The 20158-nt window shown below is 43.4% G+C and overlaps 1 protein-coding gene across 2 annotated transcripts; it reads right to left on the minus strand.

The window, feature by feature from the left end:
• Positions 1-13: 13 nt before the first annotated feature.
• On the minus strand, positions 14-19652 carry LOC106579113 (kelch domain-containing protein 1). Of its 2 annotated transcripts, XM_014158683.3 has the most exons (13): positions 19424-19651; positions 18479-18549; positions 18015-18132; positions 10048-10160; positions 7723-7807; positions 7500-7598; positions 7192-7266; positions 6879-6937; positions 6560-6672; positions 5821-5893; positions 5487-5571; positions 1442-1521; positions 14-490 (listed from the first exon to the last, which is right to left on the minus strand). In XM_014158683.3, the coding sequence occupies exons 1-13, from the start codon at positions 19526-19528 to the stop codon at positions 361-363; spliced, it is 1206 nt and encodes a 401-aa protein (XP_014014158.1). In that variant the 5' UTR covers positions 19529-19651; the 3' UTR covers positions 14-360. The 2 variants fall into 2 exon arrangements, 1 of the variants encoding a protein (XP_014014158.1); XR_001322588.3 differs by lacking the exon at positions 5487-5571 and having other exon boundaries at positions 207-490; positions 19424-19652.
• Between the last annotated feature and the right edge of the window lie 506 nt (positions 19653-20158).

Consider the following 20158-nt stretch of genomic DNA (forward strand, 5'->3'; position numbering starts at 1 on the left):
ACTTCCAACAATATTTTAAGTCAGCAAAATTTTATTAAATCAACATTAACAGAAAATACAACAACTTTATTTTCCTGTTTTCATTTTGTCAAGTTAAAAATGGGCTACTATTGATTGTACATTAATTGCTAAAAAAATGTTTGCCAAATATCCAATCTTACTACCTGTAGCCATCTCCCATTCAAACCTGTGAGAAGAGCTTTAGACCGATGCACAAATGAGACTCATTTCCTGATGAGCTTTAGAAATGTGAAATGAACAAGTTCTGATAAAAACAAAATACCACACTTAAACAAAACAGTCAATAAAACTTAAGTCATGTAAATATACTGTCAATCTAAAACCAGGTCCAACCATCTTTTATTTTCCTGGTTTGGGCCGATCCTGAAGAAGGACACTCTTGTCCACAGTCTCCTGTAGTTTGGGTGGCAGCCACAACAGCTGCTCTCGCAAAACATCAGCGTTACATCCTATGCAGTCTTTACATAATCTATAAAGAGAAATTGAAGTACAGGTTTGTTAAAACATCAACGGCTAACCAGGTGCTGGAAACTAAAAAGGTGTTACTATAGCTAGCATGGCAACCATATACAATGTGTGTAAATACAGACTTGAGAAAAGTAGTGATTGAATATCTAAAAATAGTTCTCTCTGGTTAAGGCTTAAATAATTGGTTTTAAAGTTTACGGTTTCACATAAAACATGTGAAATCTCTATTGCACATTTACAGTAAGGCTCATTTTTGGTTAAGTTCTTTATAAAAAAAATAAATAAAAACATTTACAAAAAAGAAATCAGCACTACTTCACAGTGGAAAAGCACAGCGAAATCCCACAACACAAACACTGGTGAAACAAGTAACGTTAGGATCAAAGTCGGAGCATAAATAGCACAACATGCTCAAATGGTCACTGTGGACTTTGTTAAACCACTTAGCCATATATGGTTGGGTTGAGAATGGACCAACACGTACACACACTTGCACAGGCGACCACTGAACATGTGCCAGTGCACTGGCTTACACATGTGGTCACAGATGTACAACAGTTTTGTAACGGTATGACTTTATGTAGCATTGTTCCTAGATTATAGCTATGTTGATTTGTCCTGGTATCAGTGGTTAAAAATGATAATATAACACCAAAGGCGAGTGAGTATATTCCCATATCAAGAGACATCACAATCCAAAATCAAAGTTTGTCAGTTGTTTTCAGACCTCAAAAGTGGACCTGTTGAGGATAACTCCACATCCCAAGTCCTCTTTTGTAGATTCGGCTATGATATGCCACCATCCAAAACCATTCATTTGAGAGTATAGCTGGACCTACACAACCAATGTCATGGGATCTGGACTCATCTTTACTTAGGCTACTTTTTGTGTCCTGAAAAGATCTAACAAAATTTGATTCAAGTGCAGCATATCACCAGGTGTGTGGCTTACCTGAGTAGGGGGTATGGCTGGGTCTGAAAGACTAGAACATCTTTGCAGTGGTTCTGTGATGGAGACCTCAAAACAGTGACCTGAAAGCAGAGGGTTGGCGTAGTGAGATGGGTAGATGAATGGATGGAGGGTATGTAGTGACATAACAACCCCAGTGAGGCCATACCATATTAAATCTAAACCCAAACATTGCATTTGCTTGACTAGGTTCTTATGTGCTGGATCCTGTTTTAAGTCCATTCATGATCCATATAGAAATGTATGAATCCATACATTTATACACAAAAGCTCAAGTCCACCTCACACCCAAGCAGTTGCGTTGGAAATCACCTTAACTCCATTTGAGCTTTGTTTGCGTCAGTCTAAACCAGCTCAAGTTTTGTCTACTTAGAAAAGGATTATAAGGCCCCTAAACAAGATGTTAAATAGGGAACGATGTGTTTTAACGTGTCGTTTCAGAAGTTTCCACATAGAAATGTATTCCTTGTGTTTGTGGCTTGGTTAAAAATACATTCTCCTTTCAAATATTTCACAAGGAAATGTAATCTTGTTTGCCACGTGAATAGACAAGGCTCTTTATTGTATGGAATATAGCTAGTGGACTCCTGATATCTCCAGGAGTGATAAGTATAATTTGTTGTCTTTATCTGTTCTGGTCTTGTACAGTCTTTTTGCTAGCTAGGGCCATCTACTTTAAGTGCTGCTTGTTTTCCCAGTGGCATACTTCGTGTGTGAACTGCTGACAATTTGCCGATTATTGACACATCAACCAGGATAAAGTGGCTGGGCAATTTGTGACTTGGTTTGGTAATCACTGGCTGTATTGGAGGATGAGTGGTTTCACCTCTCCAAGGCAATCAGTACAGGGAGGTGTGCTCTCCACCTCTGCTAGGCAATTAGCAATTATTGTTAGTTCTCCAGTCTCCCCTGGTTTGTCAGCGGCAGCTGTAAACCGCGATTGTGTCGATTTTGTCACAAAACTAAGACCGCCGCCGAAACAAAGACGGTTCGGCAGAGTTATTCAATGAAAGAGAGCTTCACACCACTCACTTGTGTATCTTACCTAGTTATTTACAGATTTTCATTTTGCTCTTTTGTAGCTTTGTCAACTATGTGTTTGCACCTCTCCCTGTAGGCTTTACAGACTCTCCTCACCCCTTGGCTGCAACCCTTCTAATTTAGTGTACCCTGCGCGCACAACCCATGTGGAATTTCCGCCCATCTGCAGTCAAGAACGCAGAGTTCATCTCAGCAAATGCTACCCTTCAGTCCCTTGACTTTTTTTTGCATTGACGGAGACATGGATCACACCAGAGAACACTGCTAGCTGCTCTCTTCATTTGACTGTTTTCGCTCATAGTCTGAGTGTATCAGGTCATCGTGCTACTGGCACAGGTCTACTCATTTCTCCTAAGTGGAGATTCTCTTTTCTCCCTCTCTCAAGTCTATCTCCGCATTTGAATTCCATGCGGTCACTGTCCACTCATGCGTAACATTGTCATCCATCGCCCACCAGGTGCAACTTGGAGAGTTCCTCAATGAGATTGACACCTTGATAAGCTCATTTCCTGGCGATAGCTCACCACTCTTCGTACTTGGTGACTTCAACCTCCTGATGTTTGCTTTCGGTTAATTTATTTCCAACTCTCTCATTCCCCACCTTGCCTCTTGACCTCACACTTTCCCCATCCCCTCTAACTCACAAGGCAGGCAATACGCTTGACCTCATCTTTACTAGAGGCTGCTCACCTACTAATCTCACTGCAACCTCCCTCCAGGCCTCTGATGACTACTTTGTTTCCTTTTCCGCCAAACCTAACCACTTAGCCCCTACCCAGATGGTCATGCGCTGTCGCAATATTCGCTCTCTCACTACTCTTCTATCATCTCTCCCCTCTGCTAAATCCTTCTCCCTTCAGTCTCCTGATTCTGCCTCTTCGACCCTACTCTCCTCCCTTTCCGTATCCTATGACTCACACTGTCCCCTTTCCTCCCAGCTGGCTTGGCCCTTCCCTCCTGCTCCGTGGCTGAGTGACTCATTGCGAGCTTACAAAACAGGGCTGTGGGCAGCTGAGCGAAAATGGAGGAAAACTAAACTTCCGGAGGACCTATTATCCTTTCACTCCCTCCTCTCTACCTTCTCTTCCTCTGCTAAAGCCACTTTCTACCACTAAACTTCAAGATTCTAACTCTAACCCTAGGAAATGTTTCTACCTTCTCCTCCCTCCTTAATCCTCCTCCCTCTCTGCAGACGACTGTCAACCCCTTTGGAAAAAAAGGTGGACGACATCTGCTACTCATTCACTCAGCCTATTGAGTCTACTGGTCTCACTCACAGAACTACCCTACGCCTTGACCTCTTTCTCCCCTCTCTCTCCAGATGACATCCTGCGACTAGTGTGGTCTGGCTGCCAGACAACCTGCCCGCTTGACCCCATCCCCTCCTCCCTTCTCCAGACCAACTCTGGAGACCTTCTCCCATTCCTCACTTCATCCCTGACCACTGGCTGCGTCCCCTCAGACTTAAGATGGCCCAAGTTGCTCCCCTCTTCAAGAAACCAACACTCGACTCATCTGACAAACTACAGACCTGTATCCCTTCTTTCTTTTCAAAACACTTGCTGTCTCTTTTCAAAACACTTGCATGCTGTCTCTGATAACATTTCTCGTTATCTCTCTCAGAACAATCTTCTTGACCCTAACCAGTCAGGCTTCAAGACGGGTCACTTAACCGTGGCTCTCCTCACTGCCAAAGCTAACTCTCTCCTCTGCTCTCATCCTCTTCAATCTATCCTCTGCCTTTGACAGTGAACCATAGGATCCTCCTCTCCACCCTCTCAGGGCTGGGCGTCTCAGGCTATGCACACTCTTGGGTTTTATTCTACCTGGCAGGCCGCTCCTACAAGGTGACATGGAGAGGATCTGTCTGCACCACATACTCACTACTGGTGTCTCCCAGGGCTCGGTTCTAGGCCCTCTCCTCTTTATACACAGTCTCTTGGCTCATTTATGTCCTCACATGGTCTCTCCCATCATTGCTATGCGGATGACAACTTCTTTTCTCCTTCCGCCCTTCTGACACCCAGCTGGCGACACGCATCTCTGCGTGTCTGGCGGATAACTCAACTTGGATGTCGGCCCACCACCTCAAGCTCAACAAGTCAGAACTGCTCTTCCTCCTCGGAAGGCCTGCCCACTCAAAGTCCTCTCCATCACAGTTGACAACTCCAGTGTCACCCTCCCAGAGTGCAAAGAACCTTGGCGTGACCCTGGACAACCCAGTCCTTCTCTGCAAACATCAAAGCAGTGACCCGCTCCTGCAGGTTCATGCTCTACAACATCCTTAGAGTACAACACTACCTCACACAGGAAGTGGCGCAGGTCCTAATCCAGGCACTTATCCTCTCCTGTCTGGACTACTGCAAATCGCTGTTGACTGGGCTTCCCGCTTGTGCCATCAAACCCTGCAATTTATCCAGAACGCAGCAGCCTGCCTGGTTTTCAACCTTCCCAAGTTCACTCATGTCACCCCCCTCCTCCACACACTCCAGTGGCTTCCAGTTGAAGCTCGCATCCACTACAAAACCATGGTGCTTACCTGTGGAACAGCAAGAGGAACTGCCCCTCCCTAACCAACACTCTGTTCTGCCACCTCAGGTCTCTTGGCCCTCCCACCCCTACGGGAGGGCAGCTCCCACTCAGCACAGACTTGAGATGAACATGAGTACATTAAGTATTGTAGTGATTGTTGGAACAGTGCAAGGTTAAGATCCGCAGCATGAAATTGGGTCGCCATGACCAAAGGCAGTGACCGTAACTACTGGTCCAAGAAAGCTAGTTCCATTAGGAAATCAGTTATCGGTCATATCAATGGCAGGTTTTTTTTTTTACAGTGTCTTTCAACCATAAGATTACTTATTTGATCAAATTAAAATGAATCAAAATGCACACAATTCAACCATCGTTCAGACTCCATCTATCAAGCTAGGGAATGTGAAAAGCATCCTTAAGGACTTATTTTTCCCCAGTGTAGACTTATACCTACCGAGTCCATCAGGAGGACGTAGTCTCGACTCCCCCCGAAGACAACCACATCACCATCCTTTCCCCGACAGGCCGAATGCCACAACCTTTGGAGGTATACCACGTTCAGACAACTTTTTGTTTTGTTTTATTGAATAAAATAAATATCTGCTCAATAATTGGTGGCACCTAACGAATAACGAAATAAAAAACAGGAACGTCGCAAGCATTACAATAAGCTATTGCTTGTTGAATCTCTCGGTTCAAAACGTCTGCACAGAGATGGCGTGTTACTGGAAATTAGGCTAATGCCAGTGAGAACATGCACACACAGTGGCTCGATGGCCATCCCCTACCTGGGCTTGTCATGGTGTAGGTGATCCATCTCTCTCCATGTATTTGTCTGAGTGTCAAACTCCCATCCGTCACCTAAAGGAAAGATGTGTAAAAGATTTTTTACAAACCACCTTCAATATAAGTAAATCTTTACAACAGCACTACTCTCGGAAACCCAGAACTAAAATCTTCAGTAATGCGTCAGACGCTCGATTAAGTTCTGGGTGCAGACATGTTAGGAGAAAAATACTAGAATGAGGGGTGGAAGCAAGGCGGTAGCGCCACCCCCCCCCCCCCCTCTCTCTTTGCAAGTTACAGGGTAGTCTATGGGCCAATTGTGCCACCCACTTCCTAAAGTCAAAAGATGTGAACACTTGCAAAATCGTGATTTGTCCAAATGATCAGTGGTGATAAATCTGCGCAGCAGAACAAAGTTCTTCGTTAGTCATCGCATCCCACAGTCTGTTGACAGATGCTAAAATACCAGTTATGTTACAGGCGTCTGTCCACGAGAGATTACAAAAGCACTTTAGCATTTTAGAAAGACGTAAGTGCTATAAGGACCGATGGGGCTGTTATGAATCCTTATTACACCCATAATGCATTAGGGTTTGATAAAAATAAAAATGTTTAAAAAAACTAAATGAATGTATCTATTTGTTGATTCAATGAGGTAACACTTTTGTTGGACACAACTAGCCTGGTAAACAAAAGTGAGTGTAGCACTGCCTGGTTTATCCAGGCTAGCTTCAGACTTACTTAAAGAATCCCCGGTGATACTCAGCCCACCAAACAGGAAGAGAGTGTGGTCAGACACTGGGGTCAGGGTGTGCATGGAACGCCCCACGGGCACCAAAGACGAGGGGAAGTCACTGGAGGAATGCAGTGTTTTACACAAACACACAGATATAGCACTAAACACATGCTAACAAGGTCAAAACTTCTTACAGAGACGAGCCCCTGGTTGTTGTAGGTTGAGTAAACATATTAGATCCAACAGTCTTGAGGCACGCTAGAGACCCAGGTTCAAACCTATAAAGTCACATACTTTATATAGATAGAGAGTAAATGAGCTTACATCCGTGTCCATATCCAGGTGTCCAGATCAAGACAGTGGATGTCCAAATCTGTGTCCTCCTGTCACAAAGATGAAATGTTTTGAAATCACAGGGACATAAGTCAGTCACCATCAGCAAATCCTAGTCTCAATCCTCCTCCCAAGATGCAACATTGTCAGCTTCTTTTCTCTTCTCCTGATAGGTCAATACAGTTGGCAAACACTGATATAAAGATGTTCAAAGCAAAGGACCAGAGTTGATTTCAAGATGGCAGATCCAAAAAGAGATGTAGACCACCCATAAACAGCAGGAATCTAATGGTGGTCCACTCACCAGACCTCCGCAGATGTAACCTTTGTCCCCTAGGGTGGCGCTGGTGTGGGAGGCTCTAGGAGATGGGGTCTGACCCTACGGAAGGAAGCCAAGAGGGAACGTGTCATCAAGAGTTTTATCAATGTGTCAACATCAGAAAACAAGTGACAAGATAGTTGCTACATAGTGATGGTAGATGGGGTTAGTTACCCTTATACAATGTAAACTAGTAAAAAAAAAGTAACTTAAAATCATGATTAGGGACATGGCAACAATAATAAGATCATTCATTTAATTCACATGAATGTAGTAGTACCACACACACTCACATGGGTTTCAGGTTCTTCCCACGTCGCAGTGCGTGTGTCAAAAACGTTGACTTCGCTGTTCCAGCCCCAGAACCTAAAGAATGCCGTCCCAATCATTGCCTGAGGAGTTAACACCCAAGTAAAACATAAACAAGTAAACATATGCCATAAACATTCACGTAAACATGTTCCAGTATCAGTGAAAATATAGTGTATTTATATTGTTTATTTCTTGTTTATTTACCCAGGATGATTCATGGACTGTGAAGTTCCTTGAGTTGTTGACCTCTCTTATGGTTTTACATCCATACCCTCCAAAGTAGATGAGCCTATAAAACAATATCACAAAAGATCACTAATGGCACCATCGTTACTAGATCCAGCTGCTTGCTGCATCTAATGATTAATAAATGCATCCAACTTAACCCTCTCACATATATTGCAAGCAGTGTGAAAACAGTGAACACAGTGCACACTCACATAATGTTTGCATTGTTTCGTTTGTTCACAATACACCCATCACTGGAATCTAGGTCAGTCCTTACTACTAATGGCTATTGTCCTCCCATAGAGATGTAATAAGTAGGTAAATTAGCAAGTAAAATGAGGGATTCCAACTGAGTGAATCTGAATAGGCAGTTAATAGACATTGTCAGCTAGAAGGTGTGAATGTTTGGCGAATGGCTCAAGAGCACCTTTTGTTGTGGGGCTAGCCTTAAATGCTAGCAACAATGGGTGTGGGGAGAAGGCTTTAAAATGCCCTCTTCCTCTGCATCATTGTCACATTTCTAGGCCTAACCAGTCTGGATAGTGATCAATGTCATAAATATAGGGTTGCAAAACTACCGGTAATTTAGCAAAGTAAATCAGAATTTTCAATCATTAACAGGTAATCAATGCCATTGATTACCTGCTATTTATTTATTTATTTATATATAAAAATAAATAATACATACACACACACACACATATATATATATATATACACATACATACATACATAAATACATACATACATGTTTCTAGTTAATAGACCATATGGTTCAAGAGAAAATAGCCTAACGCAAAAAAAGCATCAACCAACAATGCCATTATTTCAATTAACACTGCAACTCTTCCAACTATTGACTTTTTCCACATCTGCCATCAGTTTGGCGCCAAAACATTTACAGCAAAGGTGTATTGACATTTTATATATATATATATATATATATATTTGTTTTATTAACCTTTATTTAACTAGGCAAGCCAGTTAAGAACAAATTCTTATTTACAATGACGGCCTACCCCGGGGCGGCAGGTAGCCTAGTGGTTAGAGCGTTGGACTAGTAACTGAAAGGTTGCAAGATCGCATCACCGATCTGACAAGGTAAAAAAATCTGTCGTTCTGCCCCTGAACAAGGCCGTCATTGATAATAAGAATTTGTTCTTAACTGACTTGCCTAGTTAAATAAAAGGTCAAATAAGATATTTTATACTGAAACCTTCATATTAAACACCAATGGTATTCACTAAGTTGATGGGTTTGTCATTTTATTTTGTATTTAAAAATCGAATTTTATATATGATGAAAATTCCATCAAGGCATAATCTACCGCATACACAAAACCGATTAGTGAAGGTGCTGGAGGAAAACCCCAAACTGGAAAAACAGGAAAAAGTCAGACGCAATTTTATTTTAATTTTTTTATAGAAGCTAAGCTTTCGGTCAGTCAACCATCAGAGCATCTCCACAAACAGTGGGACAGGTAAGGCCAAAAAGATGGCCAGAGAAATTTAGACACCTGTAATTATCTGAAGTACTGAAAAAGGCCACTAGATGTCATGTGATTAAAATTCATTAAAATCATTAAAAGTAAAAAAAAAAATGTGTGTGTACATTACTTTAGTGCTTGCAGAGATAGCACACTAACAAAGTTCTGTAGCCATGTTGGTCTTTGTGTGTGTGTGTGTATTACCATCCTTGTGAGTACCGGAAATCCCTCAAAGTCCCCACAACAATAGTACTACAAGGAAAATTCTCCCTCGTGGGGACATTACCCCACAAGTAAAAATACTAGTTTAGGGTTAAGGGGTTTAGGGTTAAGGAGTTTAGGGGTAAGGAGTTTAGGGGTAAGGAGTTTAGGGGTAAGGAGTTTAGGGGTAAGGAGGTTACGGGTAAGGAGGTTACGGGTAAGGAGGTTAGGGGTTACGGGTAAGGAGTTAGGGGTTACGGGTAAGGAGTTAGGGGTTACGGGTAAGGAGTTAGGGGTTACGGGTAAGGAGTTAGGGGTTACGGGTAAGGAGTTAGGGGTTACGGGTAAGGAGTTAGGGGTTACGGGTAAGGAGTTAGGGGTTACGGGTAAGGAGTTAGGGGTTACGGGTAAGGAGTTAGGGGTTACGGGTAAGGAGTTAGGGGTTACGGGTAAGGAGTTAGGGGTTACGGGTAAGGAGTTAGGGGTTACGGGTAAGGAGTTAGGGGTTACGGGTAAGGAGTTACGGGTAAGGAGTTAGGGTTAGGGGTTACATTTTGAATGGAAATCTATTTTAGGTCCCCACAAGCATAGTAAAACATGATGTGCGTGTGTACCTGTCTCGGTTTAGCCAACAGGACTGTTTGTCTCTGGGTGAGGGGGTGTTTCCCCCGGCGCCTGTCACTTTCCTCCAGGTGTAGCATCCTTCCAGCAGGTCAACACTGTACAGCTGCAGACAGAGCAACATTACGCTCTCATTTTAACACAAGCAGAGGACTGTTGCTCCATAATGTATTACAGACATAAAAGGTATAGGCTCTGTCCAGAAACAACCCTTTTGAGGATGGTTATTTCTATTTGACTCAACATTCCATGATGTACACTAAGGCATTGTAGGCAGAAAAGATGGATGCAGCTTAATGCATGATTAATATAATTCACCAATACATTTCTTGGTAGTCCAAAAAAATATTGCTATCAGGTTTCTAAATTCAAAGACTCAATCGTGGACACACTTACCGACAGTTATGGCTGCTTAGCGTCGTGTATTGTTGCCTCTACCTTCTTGCCCTTTGTGCTGTTGTCTGTGCCCAATAATGTTTGTACCATGTTTTGTTACTACCATGTTGTTGTCTTAGGTCTATGTAGTGTTGTGGTGTCTCTTGTCATGTGTGTTTTGTCCTATATTTTATTTGCAATCCCAGCCTTTTGCCTTTTGGTAGGTCGCCATTGTAAATAAAAATGTGTGGTCGTATCGTTTTTTCGGTGGCTACACAACTAGAGATGCACGTGTCATTTGGTTAGCTAGCAAGAAATGTGAATCGCCCTTTGCCCCAGCTAGCACAGTGGATCTGGGCCGATTCCGGCTGAGAGTCGGGGCACTAGGCTGAGTCAGACTCGGCCGACGTCATGTGGCCCGAGTCTGGGCTGCCTTAGGCAGTATTACTTATGGCTAGGAGGAAGGGATTAAGCTCGGGCCGATTCCGGTGTGAGTTATCAGGCCCAAATGTATTACTTGTGTCGCGAGCCAATTCCACTGCCTCGCAGTGCAAACTGCGTTGCTACAGATGCTAGTTCGATACCCGTGCCGGCCGCGACTGGGAGACCCATGAGGCGACGCACAATTGGCCCAGCGTCAGAGTTAGGGGAGGGTTTGGCCGGACGGGATGTCCTTGTCCCATCGCGCTGTAGCGACTCCTGTGGTGGGCCAGGCACAGGCAAGCTGACACGGTCACCAGGTGTTTCCTCCGACATAACATTTTTTATGGTGGATGGGTATAATTTGTATGCATAAAATGTATAATAGTAATATTGAGAATTACTAAATCAGGCTGCTTCTGGGGGGATTCCGGTAGACGGAAATGGCCCGATGTACTTGGGCCAATTCTGGGCAGTCGTTCCTTTTGATTCCGGGCCGGGTCTGACACCCGATTCAATCAGTTCCAGCCTCCCGGAAGAGGGCCGCTTCTTGGCCGATTCCTCATTGCTAGCTGGGGCTGAACGACTGTTATCCAGTCAGCATTTCTCTTGCGTTTGAAAATCCACTCTGGACAGCTATCTACTTTGATCTCTCTGCTAGTGTGAGTAAAATGGTCAGTGAGGTGTTCTCATTTGTGTTTGGAAGTAGCTAGGTAGCATGCTAGCCAATTTTAGCCAGTTAGCTTGGGTGCTTGTTTGGGACAACGCATGCATTGGCGGGCAAGCTGCAGAGGGACAATCTGGCTGTTCCCCACTGTTTATCTGCTGTTTGTCTGCTAAATGACTAAAATGTTTATCAGTGCAATTTTGACAGCCAACTAGCTGAAAAGTTTCAGAGGGTTCAACTACTGTTCCTTCGTTAGATTTGAGCGCATCTTGCTCTGGCTAGCATTAGTCGTTGATCTTGTTGTTGATGTGTATACAGGGAAAGATAGCCTACCTTTTTATGGTTGTTTAGGACTGTAAAGTTACCAAATTTAAATATTTGCAGAAATCCATTGAAGTGTATTTTGTGGCTTTTGCCGAATGTGTTCTAATGATCTATAGTCACGCTTTTGCAAATGCCTGTAAACAAAGTCCAATTCAAAGTGAATGATGGCATGCCCTTGTGGCAAATGGCTTGTTTGCATATAACCTCTGACTATGGCGGACCAGTCTGCCTAGACTCAGGTCCTGGACAAGACAGATGTTTTTATTTACTGCAATGTCTATTAATTGTGCAAATGCACAGCCACTTTCCCACTCTATATTGCTATAGAATTTTCAAATGCCTTTGTATAGATAAATTCTTAGAATGTTTGAGAATTATGAAAATGACCATGTCAAAATCATCACTTGTCAGAAAATAAATAAAATAGATATAACCATCTTCCTGAGAGTGTATATGAACAGATTTTTAATAAGATTTCATGTTGCTAAAAATGCAGTCAATTCCACTTTAACAGCTCCCTCTCAGAACACATGGTTCCCTCACTCTGGAAGACCTCTGAGATCTGACCAGCTCCAAAGAGAACAACCCAGCGGAACTGTATGAATACTACCCTGGGGCAGTTGGGCATAGGACAGATGCAGGCCCAATACACGGTCAGACAGTAGGCCGCAGAGACTTTGACTATGTGAAAATGTAAATGTGTGTCATAACTTTTCCGTACTGAATGTAATATATTGCGTTTTTGTACACTGATGTCACAAAATAAATGTTAATGGACAATTATGTATATTGTATTGTTAATGTCAGTCGTTGTGAAGTGCCTTGAGAGCCTGATGCCAACACGTCTCAGGTCACATGGGAATGGAGTCCTTGACCCAATGCAGTTTGTATACAGGAAGAACAGACCAGGGGAGGATGCAGTCCTGACGGTGTAGCACAGCACCATGACACATTGCCGTGATCCACGGTACGGATAGCCACGCTAGCTAGGTACTGCTAGGTATCAACAGCCAATCCAGTACGGGCTGGAAGCTATAGTGAGCTTCGATTGGGCAATCACGCTGCGATGAGTAATTGCATAAAGTTCTGCTTTCCCCAATTTAGGGCCTGCCCTGTTCACTCGCCCATGCTTGCGTCGCCCAATGTTCACCCTGCCCACTTCCCTTCCTCCATTGAAAATGAATGGCTTCAACGCCCATATCATGTTCCACGTGGACAGAGAGGAAAAGGCAACGCGAAAGGATTTACTCTGCCCAAAATCTGTCGACGTTAGATAAGCCCTTTTTATGTGGGTGTCTATGAAAATGTAAAATGATGTGAGGCTTATTTGATCTAATATACGTGTTGTCATGTTTAGGCTATTACAAATGTACTGATATAAGTGGATGCACATGGCATTCCGGCAACTGAGAAAAACGACTTAGTTGTGCCTGTTATTCACATGCGCATCTGCCCTCTCATTGGGTAGAATGGTCCCACCGGATTTCCACTGTCACTCTTGTGTGTGCACATCCTTTTCCTGGGATTCTCTTCTGCTTTTCAACTGCATGCAGCCTCAACTTCTCTGTGTAAAACTCTAACACCTACAGGTAAACCCCAGCATTATCTTGTGGGTGCTGGACTTCCTGCTGAACAGGGGGCAGTATGCCAAGTTCAACACAACATCCCTTCCTCTGTGCAGATCTACTGGTTCCAAAGAATGAATCTCTCCAGTGCTATTCTCCATATACACCAAATGACATGAAAAGGTTCAGACAGAGACTGCTTGGCAGTAAAATACGCCGACGACGCCACCCTTGTGGACTTCTCAGATTACACAATGCATTCCCAAAACAGAAGTAAACAGGGTTTATGAATGGTGCTATAACAACCTCACACTCAACAAAATAAATGCTCATTGATTTCCAGAGGAAGCCAGCTATTACTGGGTGTTGAACAGGCAGAAAGAGCGGGGAGTTTCTAGTACCTAGGGAATATCTTGGACAGCACACTCGCTTTTAATGGCAACACTGAAAACATTTTTTTTTTAAATCCAACAACATCTGTACCTCCTATGCAGACTAAGACAACTTTGTGCTTAGTTCCCTCCTGTACTCCCCATTCACCCACGACTGTGTGGCCGCACACGACTCCAACACCATCATTAAGTTTGCTCACGACACGATGGTGGTAGTCCTGAACACCAACGACAATGAGAGTGTGGTGCCAGGTCAACAACCTCTCCCCTCAATGTCAGCAAGACAAAGGAGCTGATCTTTGAACACAGGAAACAGAAGGACGAGCACGCCCCCATTCACATCAACGGGGCTGTAGTGGAGAGGATCGAAAGTTTCAAGTTCGTCGGTGTCCACATCACTAAGGACCTATCATGGCCCAAACACTAACCCAGTCATGAAGAGGGCACGACAACACTTCTTCCCCCTCAGGAGGCTGAAAAAAATTTGGCATGCGCCCACAGATCCTCAAAAAGTTGTTCAGCTGCACCATTGAGAGCATCTTGACTGACTACGTCACTGCTTGGTATGGCAACTGCTTGGCATCTGACCGCAAGGCGCTACAGAGGGTAGTGCATACAACCCAGTAAATCACTGGAGCTGAGCTCCCTGCCATCCATACCAGGCGGTGTCAGCGGAAGGCCTTAAATTGTCAAAGACTCCAGCCACCCAAGTCAGACTGTTCTCTCTGCTCCCGCACGGTAAGCGGTACCAGAGTGCCAAGTATGGGACCAAAACACTTCTGAACAGCTTCTAACCCCAAGCTATAAGACTGCTGAACAGTTAATAAAATGGCTACCCGGAGTATTTGCATTGACCCCCTATATTTTTTGCACTGACATTCTTGCACTGGCTCTATGCAGACTCACTGGACTCTAGCCTCATTGTAATTTATTGTTTTACTATTTCCTTTAATTTGTTGCATTTTAAAATCTGCATTGTTGGGAAAGGTAAGTAAGCATTTCACGGTAAAGTGTACACCGGTTCCATTGTATTCGGCGCATGTGACAAATAAAATTGGATTTGAACTGCATGTCAACACCCAGGGTCTTCAGGGAATCTTTGATAGACGGGCAATGGAAAAGGCCAAACGATTCATAGAGGACCCCACACACAACCTTGCCCAATTATTTGAGCTGCTGCCCTCCAGAAGGAGATATACTCTAAGGTATCACTGTTCAGCAAGAATAGGAGCAGGTCAAGTTTCATTCTGACGGCCATCAGGCCGCTGAACAGTGGGACATAGGACAGATGTAGGTCCAATACATGGTCGGACAGTAGGACACAGCAACTGTGAATAGGTGTGCGTTAACTATCCATATTTTCTGCTTCACATGCATTATAGTGTATTGTTGTTGTGTATTTGTTTGCAGACTTCACAAAATGAATTTCCATGTAAATAGACAAAGTACATTGAATCGTATAGCTTGAATTACACTTCAGAAGGCCGCAGGGCCAGACGGATTACCAGGACGTGTACTTCAAGCATGACCAACTGGGCAAGCATTTTCAACCAGTCCCTGACTGAGTCTGTAATACAAACATGTTTCAAACAGACCATAGTCCCTGTGCCCAAGAACAATAAGGTAACCTGCCTAAATGACTACCGACCCATAGCACTCACATCTGTAGCCACGAAGTGCTTTGAAAGTCTGGTCATTGCTCACATCAACACCATTATCCCAGAAACCCTAGACCCACTCCAATTTGCATACCGCCCCAACAGATCTACAGATGATGCAATCTCTATTGCACTCAACACTGCCCTTTCCCACCTGGACAAAAGGAACACCTATGTGAGAATGCTATTCATTGACTACAGCTCAGCGTTCAACACCATAGTGCCAACAAAGCTCATCACTAAGCAAAGGACCCTGGGAATAAACACCTCCCTCTGCAACTGGATGCTGGAATTCCTGACGGGCCGCCCCCAGGTGGTAAGGGTAGGGAACAACACATCCGCCATGATGATCATCAACACCGGGGCCCCTCAGGGGTGCGTGCCCAGTCCCTTCCTGTACTCCCTGTTCACTCATGACTGCACGGCCAGGCACGACTCCAACACCATCATCAAGTTTGCCGATAACACAACAGTAGTAGCCTGATCACCGACAACGATGAGACAGCCTATAAGGAGGAGGTCAGAGACCTGATCGTGTGGGGCAAGGACAACAACCTCTCCCTCAACGTGATCAAGACAAAGGAGATGATTGTGGACTACAGGAAAAGGAGGACCGAGCACGCCCCCATTCTCATCGACAGGGTTGTAGTGGAACAGGTTGAGAGCTTCAAGGTCCTTGGTGCCCACATCACCAACAAACAATCATGGTCCAAACACACTAAGACAATTGTGAAGAGGGCACGACAAAGCCTATTCCCCCTCAGGAGACAAAATATTTGTCATGGGTCCTCAGATCCTCAAAAGGTTCTACAGCTGCACCATCGAGAACATCCTGACTGGTTGCGTCACTGCCTGGTATGGCAACTGCTCGGCCTCCGACCGCAAGGCACTACAGAGGGTAGTGCGTACGGCCCAGTACATCACTGGGGCTAAGCTTCCTGCCATCCAGGACCTCTATACCAGGCGGTGTCAGAGGAAGGCCCTAAAAATTGTCAAAGACTCCAGCCACCCTAGTCAGACTGTTCTCTCTGCTACCGCACGGCAAGCGGTACCAGAGCGCCAAGTCTAGGTCCAAAAGGCTTCTTAACAGCTTCTACTCCCAATCCATAAGACACCTGAACAGCTAATCAAAGGGCTACCCAGACCCCTCTTTTACACTGCTGCTACTCTGTTTCTAATCTATGCATAGTCACTGTACCTACATGTACATATTACCTCAACAAATCAGTGCCCCCCACACACTGACTCTGTACCAGTACCCTGTATATAGCCTCACCTCTTATTTTACTGTTGCTGTTAAATTATTTTTTACTTTTATTTTCTATTTTCTGCTTAACACTTATTTAGATTTTTTTTTATTAAAGAATTGTTGGTTAATAAGGGCTTGTAAGTAAGCATTTCACTGTAAGGTCTACATCTGTTGTATTCGGCGCATGTGATAAATAAAGTTTGATTTGATTTGACTAAAACGATCAGAGAGCAAGGTGGAGCTACTACCATACTGCTTATGCCTATCCAATTATTATTAGTGTACTAACAACTACCACGAAAGGGTTGCTTTCTTGTCATACCAAAGAAAACACTTTCCCAAGCCCGGATTTAATAGTCTACCAAAGACCATTTCGAACTCCCTTTTCACAAAGTCAGCTTCCAATTCACTTCCAATCGACAAGCAGCCACATTCTCATGAACACAGTTCATACGAATGGCACTAATGCATTCCTGTCTTTTTCTCTGTCTGCACTTCTCTGATATCATGTTACAGCCCAGGCTGCATGTCACAGAGTTTTCATAACAATGCTACGTGGCCATGAGCAAAACAAAAACACGTCCGACAGCTTTTGGCCTTTCTTGGTTCTCTTAATAGGCCCCTATCAATCACACAATCTGATCTGAGGTCAGTTTCACGCTAACACTTTGTACCTCCAAGGGGGAAAGGATACAGCTGGGTAAAGGCATCCGCATACATAGGTTCGGTTTGCTCCTTGCCGAACTTACCTAAGAAAAGTGAACGTCTATGCTCGCATACTCCCTTAAAATACCTTCGCTTGGAAAACAAGAAAAAAGAAGTAATACTACTGTTTGTCCCTCTTGAGACACAGTAGCAAAAGTACACTTCTTCAAAATAGTCTGAATTAATAACATTTTGTAATTCATTTTGACATTTTTGCTAGGATGGTCATAGTCACACAATTTTACATTAAAATGTTTGGTGCAGTATTTCTCAAGTGAAAAAATGTGCATGAAAACGAGTCGTCTGTCGTTGAATGACAACAAACACGTCATTGAAGAATCGCTACTGTTGACCAATCGCAGACAAAGAAGCGTAGACTTTGGCTCCACAACTTTACACATGCATGAACAGCTGAAAAGAAAAACCCTGCCAAACACCAAAACAAACAAAAATATCACAAAATGTTGTCAAAATATGCAGAAACTGTTTTGACTCAGAAGCAAACGGTAAGCTTTAGGGTGACCTGATCCTAGGTCAGTGGGTGGATAATTGCTGTCTTGGGGTGGGGGAGGGGGGGGTAAGAGAAAAGGGGGGGCGATTCTTACCTGGTTGGTGTGTCCATTTGGGTCACACCCTCCAAACACGTAGAGAGTGCCGTTGTGATAAGAACCACAGGCGCCTGATAAGGCCGGAGGGATTTCTCCCTCCATCCCCCTCCGCTCCCTGACACACACACACACACACACACACACACACACACAAATGAAAGCTCCGTAGTGCGTATGTCTGTGGGGGTGGGTAATGTGTATGTCTGGGAGGGGGGGTAGTCTGTTCACAAAAATCGAAATAGGGAAGAGTGATAGCATGTACACAAGAAAGGCTTCGGCACTGCAAACTTGGTCAAGTTAGTTAAGATATTAACGAAAAATAAACAATGAATTACAAAGAAGTGTCAACAGCAGCCGGCAGGTGAATCATTGAATTTTAGAATAATTGAAAGAAATGAACAATGACTAAAGAGCTTGAGTCCAACAGGAAACAGCCATTAAGATTATTATGAGACGCTTACCATATTCCACTCTCCAAATCGCACAGCCAAATCTCATCACTAGGTAACAGTGTTTCTGTTCCGGAGACTGACTGTCATGGAACATACAAAAAAAAAAAACATCTACCATCAGTAAGATAGTGTAACACTCTATTGAAACATTGTAGCAATTCACACTATAGATTAAACCTACTAAAAAGGTTCGGGCAGTGGTAACATTAATAAAAACAGAAAAGGTAGCCCAACATTACACATTATTGTCCAAAGACCTTACATGTTCTGTTTAGAGGCTTTGGCAGCTAAAACAACCAAATACTCAATCTCATAAATAGGGTCTCAATTGCGGTACGGCTCTAGCAACATAAAGCCCTCCATTTTTTTTTTTTTTATATACACTGTTTTAACCAGTTTTACAGTTGCAGCAGATTGTATTTTTCAGTGACAAGTTTGTGGCGTCTGTCTTCGTTACACACAGGTGTCCGGAGACTCAGATAACTAATTAAAAACACAGGTAGCCTATGCCTCGGTCTTCCGTTTGTTTTCTGTCAACAAGCGCGGTAATATGCCCGTGTGGGAACCCTAACCCTATAAAAAGGTGTGTAGTAATTTCACATGATGTATTATTAGTTCTCGCTGTCGGTATGAAAGAAAAGTTCATTTTGTTTCCAAAAACCGTACTGAAAGCGATGCGTTTGAATGTTAATAACGAGATTTGAAGCTCAAAAAAAAAAAACTAACCCCGGCTATAAGATATTATCGTCGATAGGAGCTGAAAATGGTTACGTCTATGAATTAGTGAAAAGAAAGCCGAGTCTCTCAACTCCGCGACGTAGGTCTACATCGCGAGAGAAACCGCGAGGGAAAAGGTGTCTGAACATATTAAATGTGATGCCTATAGCGTTTTGCTCAAATGCGGCTTTTTAAAAAAAAGTATTATTATTTTTACTTTGCCCCATGTAACCTTACCTTACAGCCTCCCCACACATAAAGAAAGCTCCCTTCCACGAATGCAGTGTGATCACTCCGCTCCAGCGAGTTCAACATCTCGACACCAGTTCCTGTAGCCATCATCTACTGCGACTAAAGAATAGCAACCGTGTGTCCCTCGGTTTTACTTTCTCCAGATCATAGGACTGCTAATGTCTTTGAGATGGGATGGACTTCTTGCTACATGCAAAGGCAAGCCGGAGTGTGCAAACGTGCTTTTCAGGATTAATTTAATACTCCTGGGCTGCGTTTCTATTGTGAAATTTAAATCGTTTCAGAACATTATGTGACTGGGTGAAGGTCGCCGTTTCAATTGAATAAATCTCCTACATATTTTTTTTAGGCTATAATACACTAGCTACATTTTGAATTGATAGAAATAGACACAATACCCTACATTTTATGTCGTATGTTTGAATGATGAACTTCTAATTGTTTAATTTTATTAGGTCGAGGTAAAAACCAATATAATAATTCTGCTCAGTTTAACATTAGACAAAACACTTCAAATATAGGCTACACGTTTTTCTGTCTTCTAGTAGCCATTGATTGAAAACTCAGCAAAAAAATAAACGTCCCTTTTTCAGGACCCTGTCTTTCAAAGATAATTCCTAAAAATCCAAATAAATTCACAGATCTTCATTCTAAAGGGTTTAAACACTGTTTCCCATGCTTGTTCAATGAACCATAAACAATTAATGTACATGCACCTGT

This window comes from Salmo salar, chromosome 19 (assembly GCF_965601325.2).
Source record: "Salmo salar chromosome 19, fSalSal1, whole genome shotgun sequence".
Lineage (NCBI taxonomy): Eukaryota > Metazoa > Chordata > Actinopteri > Salmoniformes > Salmonidae > Salmo > Salmo salar.